A 15325-nucleotide genomic window follows, 5' to 3' on the forward strand; every position below is an offset into this window, starting at 1 on the left:
ACATTCCCCAACTTCTCCTGAATACGGAGATACCACATGTGTGACACTTTTTTGCAGCCTAGGTGGGCAAAGGGGCCCACATTCCAACGAGCACCTTTCGGATTTCACTGGCCATTTTTTACAGAATTTGATTTCAAACCCCTTACCACACATTTGGGCCCCTAGAATGCCAGGGCAGTATAACTACCCCACAAGTGACCCCATTTTGGAAAGAAGACACCCCAAGGTATTCGCTGATGGGCATAGTGAGTTCATGGAAGTTTTTATTTTTTGTCACAAGTTAGTGGAATATGAGACTTTGTAAGAAAAAAAAAAATCATCATTTTCCGCTAACTTGTGACAAAAAATAAAAAGTTCTATGAACTCACTATGCCCATCAGCGAATACCTTAGGGTGTCTACTTTCCGAAATGGGGTCATTTGTGGGGTGTTTGTACTGTCTGGCCATTGTAGAACCTCAGGAAACATGACAGGTGCTCAGAAAGTCAGAGCTGCTTCAAAAAGCGGAAATTCACATTTTTGTACCATAGTTTGTAAACTCTATAACTTTTACCCAAACCATTATTTTTTTTACCCAAACATTTTTTTTTATCAAAGACATGTAGAACAATAAATTTAGAGCAAAAGTTATATATTGATCTCGTTTTTTTTGCAAAATTTTACAACTGAAAGTGAAAAATGTCATTTTTTTGCAAAAAAATCGTTAAATTTCGATTAATAACAAAAAAAGTAAAAATGTCAGCAGCAATGAAATACCACCAAATGAAAGCTCTATTAGTGAGAAGAAAAGGAGGTAAAATTCATTTGGGTGGTAAGTTGCATGACCGAGCAATAAACGGTGAAAGTAGTGTAGGTCAGAAGTGTAAAAAGTGGCCTGGTCTTTCAGGGTGTTTAAGCTATAGGGGCTGAGGTGGTTAAAAAATGTCAGGAAACGCACTTTAAAAAAAAAAAAAAAAAACTGATGTGGCTTCCATGTGAACCTAGCAGCAGAGTGTATGAGGTTAGATCAATCTCACGTACGCTTTGCTTTTTTCCTTAGGTGCAGAAATTGACCTTCTGCGCAGATTTTGAAATCTGCAGCGTGTCAATTGTTGTTGTGTTTTTCACCCTCTTCAATGGAAGGGTGAGATCTGTGGAAAATCTGCCTCAAAACCCCAGAAAAAACGCAATAGTGTGGAGATTCTGGTACGACCACACACCTTTTAGGAGGTTTTGAGGCAGATTTGCCTGCTGGATTTTCTGTCAAAATTGGATCCAGCAGAAAAGAGAAGTGTAAGGCCTCTTTCACACGGGCGAGTATTCCGCGCGGATGCGATGCATGAGTTGAACGCATTGCACCCGCACTGAATACCGACCCATTCATTTCTATGGGGCTGTGCACACGAGCGGTGATTTTCACTCATCACTTGTGCGTTGCGTGAAAATCGCAGCATGCTCCTCTTTGTGCGTTTTTCACTTAACGCAGGCCCCATAGAAATGAATGGGGCTGCGTGAAAATCGCAAGCAAGTGCGGTGCGATTTTCACGCACGGTTGCTAGGAGACGATCGGGATGGAGACCCGATCATTATTATTTTCCCTTATAACATGGTTATAAGGGAAAATAATAATAGCATTCTGAATACAGAATGCATAGTAAAATAGCGCTGGAGGGGTTAATTAAAAAAAAAAAAAAAATTAAACTCACCTTAGTCCACTTGATCGCGCAGCCGGCATCTCTTCTGTCTCCTCCTTTGCTGATTGTAGGAAAAGGACCTGTGATGACGTCACTCCGGTCATCACATGATCCATCACCATGGTAAAAGATCATGTGATGACCGGAGTGACGTCACCACAGGTCCTGTTCCTACAATCAGCAAAGAAGGAGACAGAAGAGATGCCGGCTGCGCGATCAAGTGGACTAAGGTGAGTTTCATTATTTTTCATTTTTTTTAACCCCTCCAGCCCTATTGTACTATGCATTCTGTATTCAGAATGCTATAATAATGATCGGGTCTCCATCCCGATCGTCACCTAGCAACCGTGCATGAAAATCGCACCACATCCGCACTTGTTTGCAGATGCTTGCGATTTTCACACAATCCCATTCATTTCTATGGGGCCTGCGTTACGTGAAAAATGCACAAAGAGGAGCATGCTGCGATTTTCACGCAACGCACAAGTGATGCGTGAAAATCACCGCTCGTATGCACAGCCCCATAGAAATAAATGGGTCATGATTTAGTGCGGGTGCAATGCGTTCAACTCACGCGTCGCATCCGCGCGGAATACTCGCCCGTGTGAAAGGGGCCTAAGGCTAGGTCTACATGACGACATGTGTCGTGTGACAATACGTCGCAGGACACAACTACACTGTATATGGTGTCGCAATGCGACATACTGCGACAGTCGCAGAAAAATCCATCTTGAATGGATTTTTTGCGATTGTCGCGTCGCAGCATGTCGCATTGCGACACCATAAACTATCATTATAAAAATTGTCGTGCGACAAAGGTCGTCATGTAGACCTAGGCTAAATCCTTCCTTTATATTTCCGATTACTTTCAAATCCACTTCTGACTTTGGCAGTTAGATCTACCTCAAAACCTCCTCCAAAAACACTCCCCTGAGGGGATGTTCACACAAAGGTTTGTACAGTCTCCTGCTGTCAGTACGGGAGCACCAAAATTCTGCCAGCAGCTGCGTCCTGTCTGCCTCGGCAGCTCTGAGGATTGCGGAGCGGTGGCTTATAGCCGTGACCGCGCGGAGAGGGGACATGTCCATTCTTGGTGCAGACCTAAGGCCAGGGCTACATGACGACACGTGTCACGCAACAATTTTTATGATAGTCAACGGTGTCGCACTGCAACAGTCGCACAAAGTACATCCAAGTTGGATTTTTTGTGCGAATGTGTTGCCTCTCATTGAGATGAATGGAAAGCAGAAAAGAATACAGCCACTGGTGGGTTTTCTGTGAAATTTTGGCGCCATAAAACAGATCCTTAGATGCTGTTTTTCCCACACAAAATCAGGGGTTGCCCAAAAATTTTAATTATCTCCGAAAACTATAGACCACCAATAACAGGGCAACCCCATAAGGTAAAAATGTTAACGGGTTGCTCCACTGCTATCAGCATGATAACCCGGAAATGTGCCCACCACATAACCCACACAATGCAGCCGTTCCCGCGCGTTTTTGTTTCACCCAGTGAGCCAGTGTCAGCCAACCAGGGGCCGCCTGCCTCAGTCCTTCGCTATAGAGTGTGGCATAGCTATTGGTTAATTGAAAGCGGAACGTCTATTGGCTGCGAGACAAGAAGTGGGCGGGGTGTATTAGACCCGGGAAGAATCGTGTAGTGTTGCTCGGTTCCGGGTTGCGTAGTGCAGTGAACGGGTGCAGTGCGACGTCTGTCAGAGGTATGACACCCTGCGTCTGTCAGGCATCGCTTTGACGATAGTTCTGTTAACCATTGCAGTGCCAGCCCATCTGTGGAGGCCACATACCGGCAGCTGTATTTATGTGGCATGTTCTACTAATACCGCACAGCAATTCCACAGCATCCTGTACAGACCGTGCATCTACAGGACCAGCTCAGCGATTCACCAGCCTGTGGAGTATTATAAAGCTAATGGACATCTCTCAAAACGAGTGCAAAAGGAAAGTGGTTGTTACTCATGGCAACCAGTTGTTTAGCTGCTTTCATTTTCTAAAGGGCTTTTGAGAAATGAGAGCTGGAGTCTGATTGGTGACAAGAGACACCACTCTGCTGTTCCTCTGCACTTGTTTTGACAATCCTTGACAGAAATCTGTTACTGTCCCTGACATTTTGGGTACTTTCACACTTGCGTTTGATTCCGGCAGGCAGTTCCCTTGCCTGAACTACCTGCTGTATGCAAACGCATGTCATTTTTTCTGACTGATCAGGCATTTTTCAGACTGATCAGAATCCTGATCAGTCTGAAAAATGCCTGATCAGTCAGAAAAATGCATTGCAATACCGGATCCGTTTTTCCGGTGTCATCAGGCAAAACGGATCCGGTATTAATTTTTTTCACATTTTTAAAAGGTCTGCGCATGCTGCAATTTGAATGCTGGATCCGGCACTAATACATTCCTATGGAAAAAAATGCCGGATCCGGCATTCAGGCAAGTGTTCAGTTTTTTTTGGCCGGAGATAAAACCGTAGCATGCTGCGGTCCTGAAAAGTAAAAAAAAGACTGAACTGAAGACATCCTGATGCATCCTGAACGGATTGCTCTCCATTCAGAATGCATGGGGATAAAACTAATCAGTTCTTTTCCGGTATAGAGCCCCTAGGACGGAACTGTATGCCGGAAAAGAATAACGCTAGTGTGAAAGTACCCGGAGCGTGTGGACACCTACTGCAGAGGAAAGTGTAGAAGGAAGGGGCATGTCTAACATATTTTGAAATCTGTGTTTGTATGATTCCTCTTGAGGAATGATGGGCAGCCAGATACTTGGAAAATCTGAAGTGTGAACTTTCCCTGAGGTATCTGCCATTTAGCGTGTCATGGAACATAGCAATTGAGGTGTCTGTTTGGGAGCCAGAGCTAGATTTAGCCGAGGGAAGCCCGGGAGCCAGAGCTAGAATTAGCAGAGGAAGCTCAGGAGCCAGAGCTAGATTTAGCGGTGGAAACCCAGGAGCCAGAACTAGATTTAGTGGAGGAAGCTCAGGAGCCAGAGCTAGATTTAGCCGCGGAAAACCCGGGAACCAGAACTAGATTTAGTGGAGGAAGCTCAGGAGCCAGAGCTAGATTTAGCCGAGGGAAGCCCGGGAGCCAGAGCTAGAATTAGCAGAGGAAGCTCAGGAGCCAGAGCTAGATTTAGCCGGGGGAAGCCCGGGAGCAAGAGCTAGAATTAGCAGAGGAAGCTCAGGAGCCAGAGCTAGATTTAGCAGAGGAAGCTGTAATTGGGTTTATGGACAGGGGTTGACTTAATGAGAAACTCCTAAGGCCTCATTCACATTTCCATTTGTCACTGACATGTGCTATCCCCATTTTCCACGGACAGCACACATACCCATTGATTTTAATATGTCTGTTCACATATGATTATTTTTGTTACTGACCATGGATCATCGATAAAATCCTGGAGCCATCCACTACTTTGGTCCATGATGTGGACCAAACATGCCTATTATAATCTATGGGTCCGTGAAAAAACACGGACACAACACAGATGGCATCCGTGCGGAGTCCGTTTTTCACTCACCACTGATGGGAGATGCTTTGTATTTTTTTCACAGATGTTAAATGGACATGGACATGGAAATGTGAACAAGGCCTTACGGGGCATTCATACTAACTTATTTTTGGACTGCATCAGATCTGCATTTTTTTGCGGTTCGAATGCGGACCCGTTAATTTCAGTGGGGCCACAAAAGATGCGAACACCACACTGTGTGCTATCTGCATTCATAAAAGTTCCAGCGAAGAAAAAAAAAAACTTAAAATCACAATTTTAATGATATACCTTAAATGAGATCCCAATTGGACCTTCAATGAAAAAAACAAAAAATACATACAGGGTATGTGACTGATAGATTACATCCAGAGACTAGGTAATGCACCTGGGGTAGGGGAGTGGATTATCCCTATATCTACCCCTATCCTAAAACCTCAGCCCAGGGAAGGCTCCTGATGGTGGAGGCCCCCTGTTCACGTACCTAGACTAGTATCCCTAAGATGTCCCTGAAAGGGTAAATGCAGGAATTATTCTGGAGTGCCCCAGGTATGAGGTAAGGATAATAAAGTACCAGTGGTACAACAATTAGCTGGATGCAAAAAACAAGGTACAAACACACACAGAAATACAGATAGTCAGGGTTGACATTATAGTCATACACCTGGATTACCTCAACGTGTTTCCCCCTAGACAGTGCTATGGGATCATCAGGAGGTATGATAGAACGCTATTAGTCTATACAAGGTTGATGTAACAAGATATATACTAGCTTATAGCCAGGTCACATAATCAAATTCAGATCATCGCTCTACATATAATTGATACAGGGGGTGCTGTTCTAGAGCCAATCCACATATAGTGTGGCACCATTCCAGACCGGTCACAGACAAACAATATCATATGTGGTTATGGTGCCTTGGTCCAACTCCTGGAGGCCAAAAAGAAGGTGTGCTCCGCATCAGTTAGAAGGTAGGATACACCCCAACCAGACAGCGTTCCTGTTGTCTCACTGTGAGAGAGTCTTGATAAGACCCACAATCCTGGAGGGCTCTCCTCAGTTACCGCTCCCCTGCAATATACCAGTCCTATAGGGCTGTGTGCTTTTATTTTCTTTAAAACAGGATTTTAGAGATATGTAAATTAGTCTTGTAGGTGCCCAAGGGGCTATACGAACCTTCCTGGTGCCCAGCCACGCACGCCTGTGAAGGAGCCCAGCACCGCCTATGTCCTCCGAATCTCCTCCTTTCATCACCGATAGATTGCTGTAATCTCGCGATGCTGGCATCAGCCTCAGGGAAAGAACTGCGCATGCGTGAGCTCGCGGAAATCTATTGTTGATGAAAGGAGGAGATTCGGAGGACATAGGCGGTGCTGGGTTCCTTCACAGGCGGGCGTGGCTGGGCTCCAGGAAGGTTCGTATAGCCCCTTGGGCACCTACAAGACTAATTTACATATCTCAAAAATCCTTTTTTAAAGAAAATAAAAGCCCACAGCCCTATAGGACAGGTATATTGCGGACATGCTAGCGGCGATCTAGCTGTGCATGTCCGCATCTCTATAGCCCAAAACTTGGTGACAGAATCCCTTTAATCCTAACTTCTACAAACCTATGAATGCAGAATCAACCTAATCAAACTAATATGAAAAGTTGTTATAAAAAAATCTTCATCTACTTGCATATTCTAAGTTATACCAGCAAGAATTAGTCTTTATGTAGAAAACTATGATTTAAATCAAGCCTTACTGACTAGTGATTTAAATCGTGATTTAAATCAAATCCACCCTGGTCACACTATCGATGAATTTCCATCAAACAGTCTGAAATTGATTTCTGTTGTAAAATATATTGTCTTTGAGAAGTCCTGTAGAGTAGGTTATCCGCTCAGTCTCCTGCTGCCAGTATTTGTGGGAGCCCATATTATGTTACAGGATTTTTTATTCATTTTTTCTACTTTAAATCCTTCTAGGCAAGATGTCATCCACGTGTTCAGAATATACAATTGGTGGAGTGAAGATTGTGTTCCCATGCAAGGCCTATCCTTCCCAACTTGCTATGATGAATTCAGTAAGTATTTTGTCATTGTTAATAAATGAGTATTACACTCACCGGTAATCCGGTTTCCTGGAAGTCTCCATGACAGCACAAACTGAGATTGCCTTCCTCTGATAGGACAGGAAAAAGCACACAGAGAGGTTAAAAACCCCACCCCCACCCCTCATCGCCAGTGTATTATAACAGGACTAGGACAAGGGGTAGAACGTAAAACTAGCCAAATAGTCTATTGACAAAGAAAACATAAGGGCAGGACAAAGTTGTGCTGTCATGGAGACTTCCAGGAAACCAGATTACCGGTGAGTGTAATACTCATTTCCCCAGTCGTCTCCATGACAGCACAAACTGAGAACTAACAAAGTAACTTAGGGGGGGACTACAGCACCTAGGACTTTACGTCCAAAGGCCAAGTCCTCGTCAGCAAACACATCCACCCTATAATGCTTGGTGAAGGTGTGGACCCTCTTCCAGGTAGCTGCCCTGCAGATCTGTTCTAACGAAGCAGAGGCCCTTTCAGCCCAAGAAGTGGAGACCGATCTAACTGAGTGGGCTCTAAGGGATGGAGGAGCCTCTCTACCGGAGGCTTTATAGGCCTCGGAAATGTTGCATCTAATCCAGCGGGATATAGAGCTCTTAGCTGCCTTCTTACCCTTATTTGGACCTGAAAACTGGATAAATAAATTCTTGTCGATACGCCACTCCTCTGGGGCGTGTAAATAATGAAGAACTGAACGCCTAACATCTAAATTGTGGAATCTAGATTCCTGCTCGTCTTTAGGGTTAGGAAAAAAAGACGGGATAACTATATCTTGCGACCTATGAAAGGAGGAGACCACCTTGATTGAGGGAGAAGAAATTCTGAACCTTGCGATTCTTTGCTGATGCGAACAGGTCTAGGATGGGATTCCCCCAACGGTCCCGAATCTGTTGGAAAGCGGTCTGGGACAAAGACCACTCGCCTGGATCCAGACTTTGCCGACTGAGGTAATCCGCCTGGAGATTCAGGGATCCCTTTAGATGTACTGCCGCAAGGGATTGTAGATTCTTTTCTGCCCAAAGGAAGATTTGGTCTGGGAGCCTCTGGAGATGACCGTGTCTTGTTCCTCCTTGGTGCTGGATAAATGCCACCGCTGTGGAATTGTCCGAATGGACCAGGACGTGGCGATTTTTTGCCTGTATTTGGATGGACCTGAGGCCTTCCCACACCGCACGGAGTTCTCTGTAGTTGGAGGACATCTTTCTCTGGTCCTCGGACCAAATCCCTTGAAAAGTCTCCGAAGCCGTGAGGGCCCCCCAGCCCCAAGAGCTGGCGTCCGTCGTGAGGGAAAACACACTTTCCTGCCTCCATGGAACTGCCGATTCCAGGTTCTTGGTCTTGAGCCACCAGCCCAGTGAAGCCTTTACCTCCCGGGACACTGACAACCCCTGGTTGGTCCAGGGATGATCGATACCCGTTCCATTGTTTTAGAACCAGCTTCTGTAAAGGTCTCGTATGGAATTGGGCCCAGGCTACCGCGGGGATGCAGGAGGTGAGATGGCCCAGCATTTCCATGCCCTGCCTTATTGAGCAACGGGACTGCTTGGTGAAGTGGAGGACCCTTGACCTCAGCTTCTGTACCTTTAGTGGAGGGAGAAAAGATTTTTGACGAACTGAATCCAAGAGAATACCCAGGAATACCTTCCGATGGTCTGGGAACATGTCGGACTTCTCCTGGTTGATCAACCAGCCCAAGTTCTGGAGGCGCGAGAGAACCACTTGGATATGTCTGTGAAGGAAATCGGAGGTTTCTGCTACTATTAGCAGGTCGTCTAGGTAAGGGACGATTATTATCCCCTCCTTGCTTAGGGAGGCTACGATTTCCGCCATCACCTTGGTAAATATGCGGGGTGCCGATGATATGCCGAACGGGAGGCACTTGAACTGATAGTGGCAAACTGTCCCGCCTTGCTCCACCGCGAACCTCAGATATCTTCTGGAACGGACCTGTATTGGGATATGGAAGTATGCGTCTGAGAGGTCTATTGTAGCCATCATAGACCCTCTTTTGATGAGCTTCACCGCTGACTTGACTGTCTCCATCCTGAACTTGTGGTATGTGATGTGTTTGTTCAGGGGTTTTAAATTTATGATGGTCCGAAAATTGCCATTCGATTTCCGGACCATGAATAAGGGGGAATAGTGACCCCTCCCCAAATCTCTGGCAGGTACTTTTTCTACTGCCCCCAGGCGTAATACGCCCTCGGATAAGGGAGACTCGAGGCCCCTGGTGAGCTTGGTCAGGACGAACCTCTGCGGAGGAAGGGAATCCAGTTCTATAGTGTAGCCATGTTCTACGATGCCTAATATATACGTATCTGTGATGGTTTGTTCCCAAACCCCCAGAAAGGAGCTGAGCCTTCCTCCGACCGGGATGATGTCATTGTTTTGATGAAGAGGGAGAGGGATCTCCCCTGTTGGGATTAAGGAAAAAAACTTTTCCTCTCCCGCCTCTCGTAAATCCGCGACCCTCGCGGCTCCTCCTATCGGCCCTGGGATCCTGCTGGGGCCTCCGAAAAAATTGTCTCCTGGACTTGGATTTGTCCTCTGGAAAGCCCTTCTTACGGTCCGTGGCATTCTCAAGGATTTTGTCCAGGTCGGACCCGAACACGTACTGACCGTGAAAGGGTAGAGATATCAGCCTGTTTTTCGATACGGTGTCGCCCGACCAGGCTTTAAGCCATAGTACCCGTCTGGTGGTATTGGACAGAACCGCCGTGCGGGCAGAAAGCCTAACCGATTCTGCAGCGGCATCGGCAAGGAAGAAAGTAGCCTTCTTCAGAAGAGGAATACTATCCAGGATCTCCTCCCGAGGGGCCTTATTCGCTATATGGTGCTCTAGTTGTTCAAGCCACACTGCGAGTGTACGAGCCACACATGTCGCTGCTACCCCCGGTTTTAGGAGAGCTGCTGTAGCTTCCCAGGTTCTCTTGAGCAGACTCTCGGCTTTCCTATCTAGAGGGTCCTTGAGCTGCGCTGCATCCTCAAACGGAAGGACCGTTCGTTTCGCCACCTTAGCAACGGGAGCATCCACCCTGGGAATGGCCTCCCAGTCAGCACAGTCCGCTTCGTCGATGGGGTATCGCCTTTTGAGGCCCCGTGGGATAAAGGAACCCTTCTCTGGCTTCTCCCATTCTGCCCGTATCATCTTCTGGATATTATCCGGGACCGGGAACACCGATTTTGAGCCTCTCCCCTAAACCTCCGAAAATCTCCTCCTGGACTGACTTGGACCTCTTAGGGACCTCCATCTTAATAGTAGCCCTGATGGTTCGGATCAATTCTTCTATATCCTCTGGGTTAAAAAAGAATCTCCTGTACTCACTGACCGTGCTGGGGTATAGGGGAGGCAGGGGGGTCCCTAGCGGCCAACGCTGATTGGACCTCCGTTCTGACCAGAGTCTTGATCTCCTCCAAGAAGCTAGAGGACTCTGCCTTCACCATGGTAGAGGTGCAGTCCTTACATAGTAACTTGGACCCTAAGGAAGCAAGGCGCTTAGAACAGACGCCGCACTTCCTGGGTCTGGATTTAACGGAGGAGGAAGACTCTTTTTCTCCCTGCAACACCAAGGGAGGAAAGGGTCAACCACTGCAGGGAAAAATAAGCAATATGAAAGGGTGCCAGCAGGCTACTCACACCGCCCAGAGTGGTAGGGTGCTCAGGACCCGAGCCAGTGGTGGTAGAGGTGCTCATCTTCTCAGCTCCCGTCCACTTGCGTTGCTGTCAGCAGGTAGGGTGACTGTGGTGACCTCAGAGCGGCTGAATCGGCTTTACCTTTTTGAATTTGGCGCCGGCCGCGGCCTCCATGACGTCACGACGCTGGCCACGCCTCCCGGCGTCTGACGTCATCACCTGGCGACTGGAGGGAAGCGCGTCACAGCGTCTCTCCAGCCGCCCTACCTCACTGCTTTAAGCCCGCCTGGGCCGCCGCAGAGGGAACTTCGCCGGGATCACCATGAGTGAGGGTGACCCGGGCATAGACCTCGCCTGGAGGAGGGAGAGCCGGACCCCGGAACCGACCTCCGGTCTAACAGGTGACACCCCGCCGTAGCAGGGTGAGAAGAAAAAGGGTAAAAAAATTGAAATAAAAAACTAGGGAACCCAGAAGGGCTCCCAGCACCTCTCTGGCATTCCTTCCTTGACAGGACAGGAAAAAACACTGGCGATGAGGGGTGGGGGTGGGGTTTTTAACCTCTGTGTGCTTTTTCCTGTCCTATCAGAGGAAGGCAATCTCAGTTTGTGCTGTCATGGAGACGACTGGGGAATAATATATTCTCTATTATATGTATATACCGTATTTTTCGCCCTATAAGACACACCGGCCCATAAGATCCACCTAGGTTTTAAAGGAGGACAATAAGAAAAAAATATTTTTAATTAGACCTCAGGTAACAGCCCCAATTAGACCCACAGTGTTAATAAGACCCCAACAAGACCTCAGATCAGACCCCCAATCAGACCTCAGCTCAGACCCCAATGTAAATGACCCCCAATCAGACCTCAGATAAGAGCCCCATGCCTCTCATCAGCCCCCAGCAGTCTCATATCAGCCCCCAGCAGCCCCCATTGCCTCTCATATTAGCACCCAGCAGCCCCCATTGCCTCATATCAACCCCCAGTATCCCTACATTGCTCCAGATCATGCCCCATATTGCCCCAGATCATCCCCCAGCAGCCCCAGATCGCCCCAAATCACTCCCAACAGCCCCATATTGCCTCAGATCGACCCCCCAGCAGCCCTATATTGCCTCAGATTACCCCCCCCAGCAGCCCCATATTGCCTCATGTTTTATAAAATAAAATACCCACTTACCTCTCCTGCTCCTGGACACCGCCGCTCCTCTCCTTCAGCACGGTCTTCTTCCTCCTGCTGTTGGCTGTGCTGTGAACTGGTGCGCACAGCGTGAGGTCACAGAGCGCCCTCACGCTGTGCGTAGCCACTGCACAGCCGACAGCCGAGGACCAGGAAGTGGTTAGTATAGACCCTTTACCGCTTCATGGTCCTCAGGTACCAATGAGCGCTTCCATAATGGAAGCGCTCATTAGTATTCACCCCATAAGATGCAGGGGCATTTTTCCCTCACTTTTGGGGGAAAAAAATGTGTCTTATGGGGCGAAAAATACGGTATATATATTTTTTCTTTTAGTCATATTTCCAGGTGGACCCAACTGTGACACATGGTAGACAGTGAATGTTCCCTAATAATACCCTATGTTATCTGATCTACCTTTTGGTTAAAAAAAGACATACAGGAAAGCAAATTCTCCCAAACCTGATGTGCGGGGGACCTTACGATTTACATCTTGTGTTAAAAGTGTATTTTTGTGTGGTATATGATTAAATGGTATCTCCCACAATTGACGTTTATTACCTATGCACAGGCCAGTCGATAATTGTCTGATCCCTGGGACCCCTATAGGCCCTATTGCTTTTCACTGCATGACCACAGGCTCCAGTTGAACATGAGTGATGATTGTGACTGATGAAGATAGCTGAATACACTGCCCGCTGCTTGTGCAGATTATCGCTAACGAGATGCACTTTAGTGATAATCTGTCTATGACAAACGCTCCCCTTTTTACCCGATAAATGAGCGTTTGTGTGGACACCTAAATCATTGTTGCCTTTTTCAACGGTACTTAACTTTTCTCCCATCTGCACTTGGCTGAGTATGTCGGGGTGCAGTTTCCTATTTAAGAGATCAGGTATGGGAAGATTATTAGGGTCTTCATGTGCTGGACTACATATTGCAGTCACTGCCTCAGGTCTCTCATTGTACTCCTTGAGCATATTTATATGGAAAGTTTTCCGTAGCCTTTCATCGTGACAGCTGGCGATGACATAGGTAGTGTCACACACTTTATCTACGACTTTATAAGGACCCTGCCAAGAGGCTTGTAACTTGTCCTGCCTAACTGGTTTAAGTACCATCACTTTCTGTCCTATTTGAAAAATACGGCGCCGGGGTCCCTTATCGTACCATACTTTCTGGCATCTCTGTGCGGTCTGGAGCTTGGCTTGGACAGATCTGGCTAGTTGTTACATCCGGTCCCTAAGCTCTAATGCATATGGCACGATAGGGACCCTGTCATTCTCAGTGGCTCCCTCCCAGTGTTCCCTAATAAGGTCCAAGGGTCCTCTCACTTTTCTCCCATAAAGTAGTTCAAACGGGGAGAAACCCGTGGATTCCTGCGGCACCTCCCGATATGCGAACAGGAGGTGTGGCAGGAACCGCTCCCAATCCCTATACTCACTGGTAAAGGTCTTGAGCATTTGCTTGAGCGTTCCATTGAATTGCTCGCACAAACCGTTTGTTGGGGGATGGTAGGGAGAACTGAGTAAAGATTTTATGTTACACACGTGCCACAGCTGTTGGGTTAGTTCTGCTGTAAACAGGGTGCCTCTATCGGATAGGATTTCCGTGGGAAACCCAACACGGGAAAAAATATGTACCAAGGCATTGGCTACAGTATCGGCCTGAATGTTTGATAGCGCTACTGCCTCTGGGTACCGGGTGGTAGGGGTGGGCGATATAGGCGATATGCGATATAAATTTGTGCCACGATATGGATTTTGAGCATATCGCCTATATCGCCGGACCGCGATATGATCCTGGGCCGGCACAGTGGAGAAGGAGAGAGTCCCTCCCTCCCCACTGTGCGCGGCTGCCGCTGACCACCAATGACAAAAGAGGAGGAGGGGAGGGAGTAGGGACTGACAGTAAATCATTGAGTTTTCACGATCTCAGTGAGCGCGTGAAAACTCAAATCCGATGGTATATTCTAACGCCCAGGCGTTCCCATGGTGACAGGGACGCTTGCCTGGGGGTTAGAACATACAGGGCCACGCCGCTGACAGTAGAACATTTAAAAACTAATCAGTAACTTTAACTTTATTAATTGGTGATCTCTTTACTGTATACCTTACTAGGTCTTAGCTCCGGTAACAGCAGGGAGTGCGGGCGGGCGGCGCTCACTCACTGACGTCACGCGCCTGCTCCTCCCACTAGGCAGCGCAGGCGCGTGGCGTCAGTGAGTGAGCGCCGCCCCCCGCACTGCCTGCTGTTATCGGAGCTAAGACCTAGTAAGGTATACAGTAAAGAGATCACCAATGAATAAAGTTACTGATTAGTTTTTAAATGTATTCCTGTGAGCGTCGGGGGGGATCTGTGGATGGCACCGTTTAGGGGAGGGGGGGTGTCTGTGGATGGCACCGTTTAGGGGAGGGGGGGTGTCTGTGGATGGCACCGTTTAGGGGAGGGGGGGTGTCTGTGGATGGCACCGTTTAGGGGAGGGGGGGTGTCTGTGGATGGCACCGTTTAGGGGAGGGGGGGTGTCTGTGGATGGCACCGTTTAGGGGAGGGGGGGGATCTGTGGATGGCATGCACAAAGCACAGGGCAGCAGGGAGAGTGTAAAGTCCTATTCACCCTAATAGAGCTCTATTAGGGTGAATATGACAAGGGTTCTACGTTCTAGCCCTTAAGGAGACTAATAGTTATTAAATAAAAAGTAAAAAAAAGTTTAAACACGCACCCCCAAATATAGAAAACAATATATCGCAATATATATCGCATATCGCACATGCTTAAAATTATATCGCAATATAGATTTTAGGCCATATCACCCACCCCTACCGGGTGGCATAATCAACTACAGTAAGGATGTATTTCTTTCCCGAGGGGCTAGGGGTGGCGAGAGGTCCTATTAAATCGATGGCCACCCTACTAAACGGCTCTTCAATAATGGGCATATTGGCTAGGTGAGCTTTTGGATGATCTCCCCTTTTTCCCACCCTTTGACACACATCACAGGTCCTACAATGAGTACGCATATCATTATGTATTCCCGGCCAGAAAAAGGTGTGGGTGATCCTATGTAACGTACGGGTCATTCCTAGATGCCCTGCTAACGGAATGTCATGCCCTACTCTTAATATCTCCTTGCAGTATTTTAACTGAATTACCAACTGGCGTTTTGGGTTTCTCTTTTTCTCTGTTAATCTGTACAATTTATTCTGTTCCCAAACAAACATTTCATTATCTAACCCCCCT

At 47.4% G+C, this 15325-nt stretch overlaps 1 protein-coding gene across 2 annotated transcripts in view; it reads left to right on the plus strand.

The window, feature by feature from the left end:
- Positions 1 to 3342: 3342 nt before the first annotated feature.
- Positions 3343 to 15325, plus strand: part of BRIP1 (BRCA1 interacting helicase 1) — a 357704-nt gene continuing 345721 nt past the window's right edge. For both annotated transcript variants that reach the window (XM_040424676.1, XM_040424677.1), the window contains exons 1-2: positions 3343 to 3393; positions 7150 to 7247. In XM_040424676.1, coding sequence (XP_040280610.1) covers positions 7155 to 7247 — 93 coding nt within the window. In that variant the 5' untranslated portion in view covers positions 3343 to 3393; positions 7150 to 7154. The remainder of the gene's footprint in view (positions 3394 to 7149; positions 7248 to 15325) is intronic.

This window comes from Bufo bufo, chromosome 3, assembly GCF_905171765.1.
Source record: "Bufo bufo chromosome 3, aBufBuf1.1, whole genome shotgun sequence".
Lineage (NCBI taxonomy): Eukaryota > Metazoa > Chordata > Amphibia > Anura > Bufonidae > Bufo > Bufo bufo.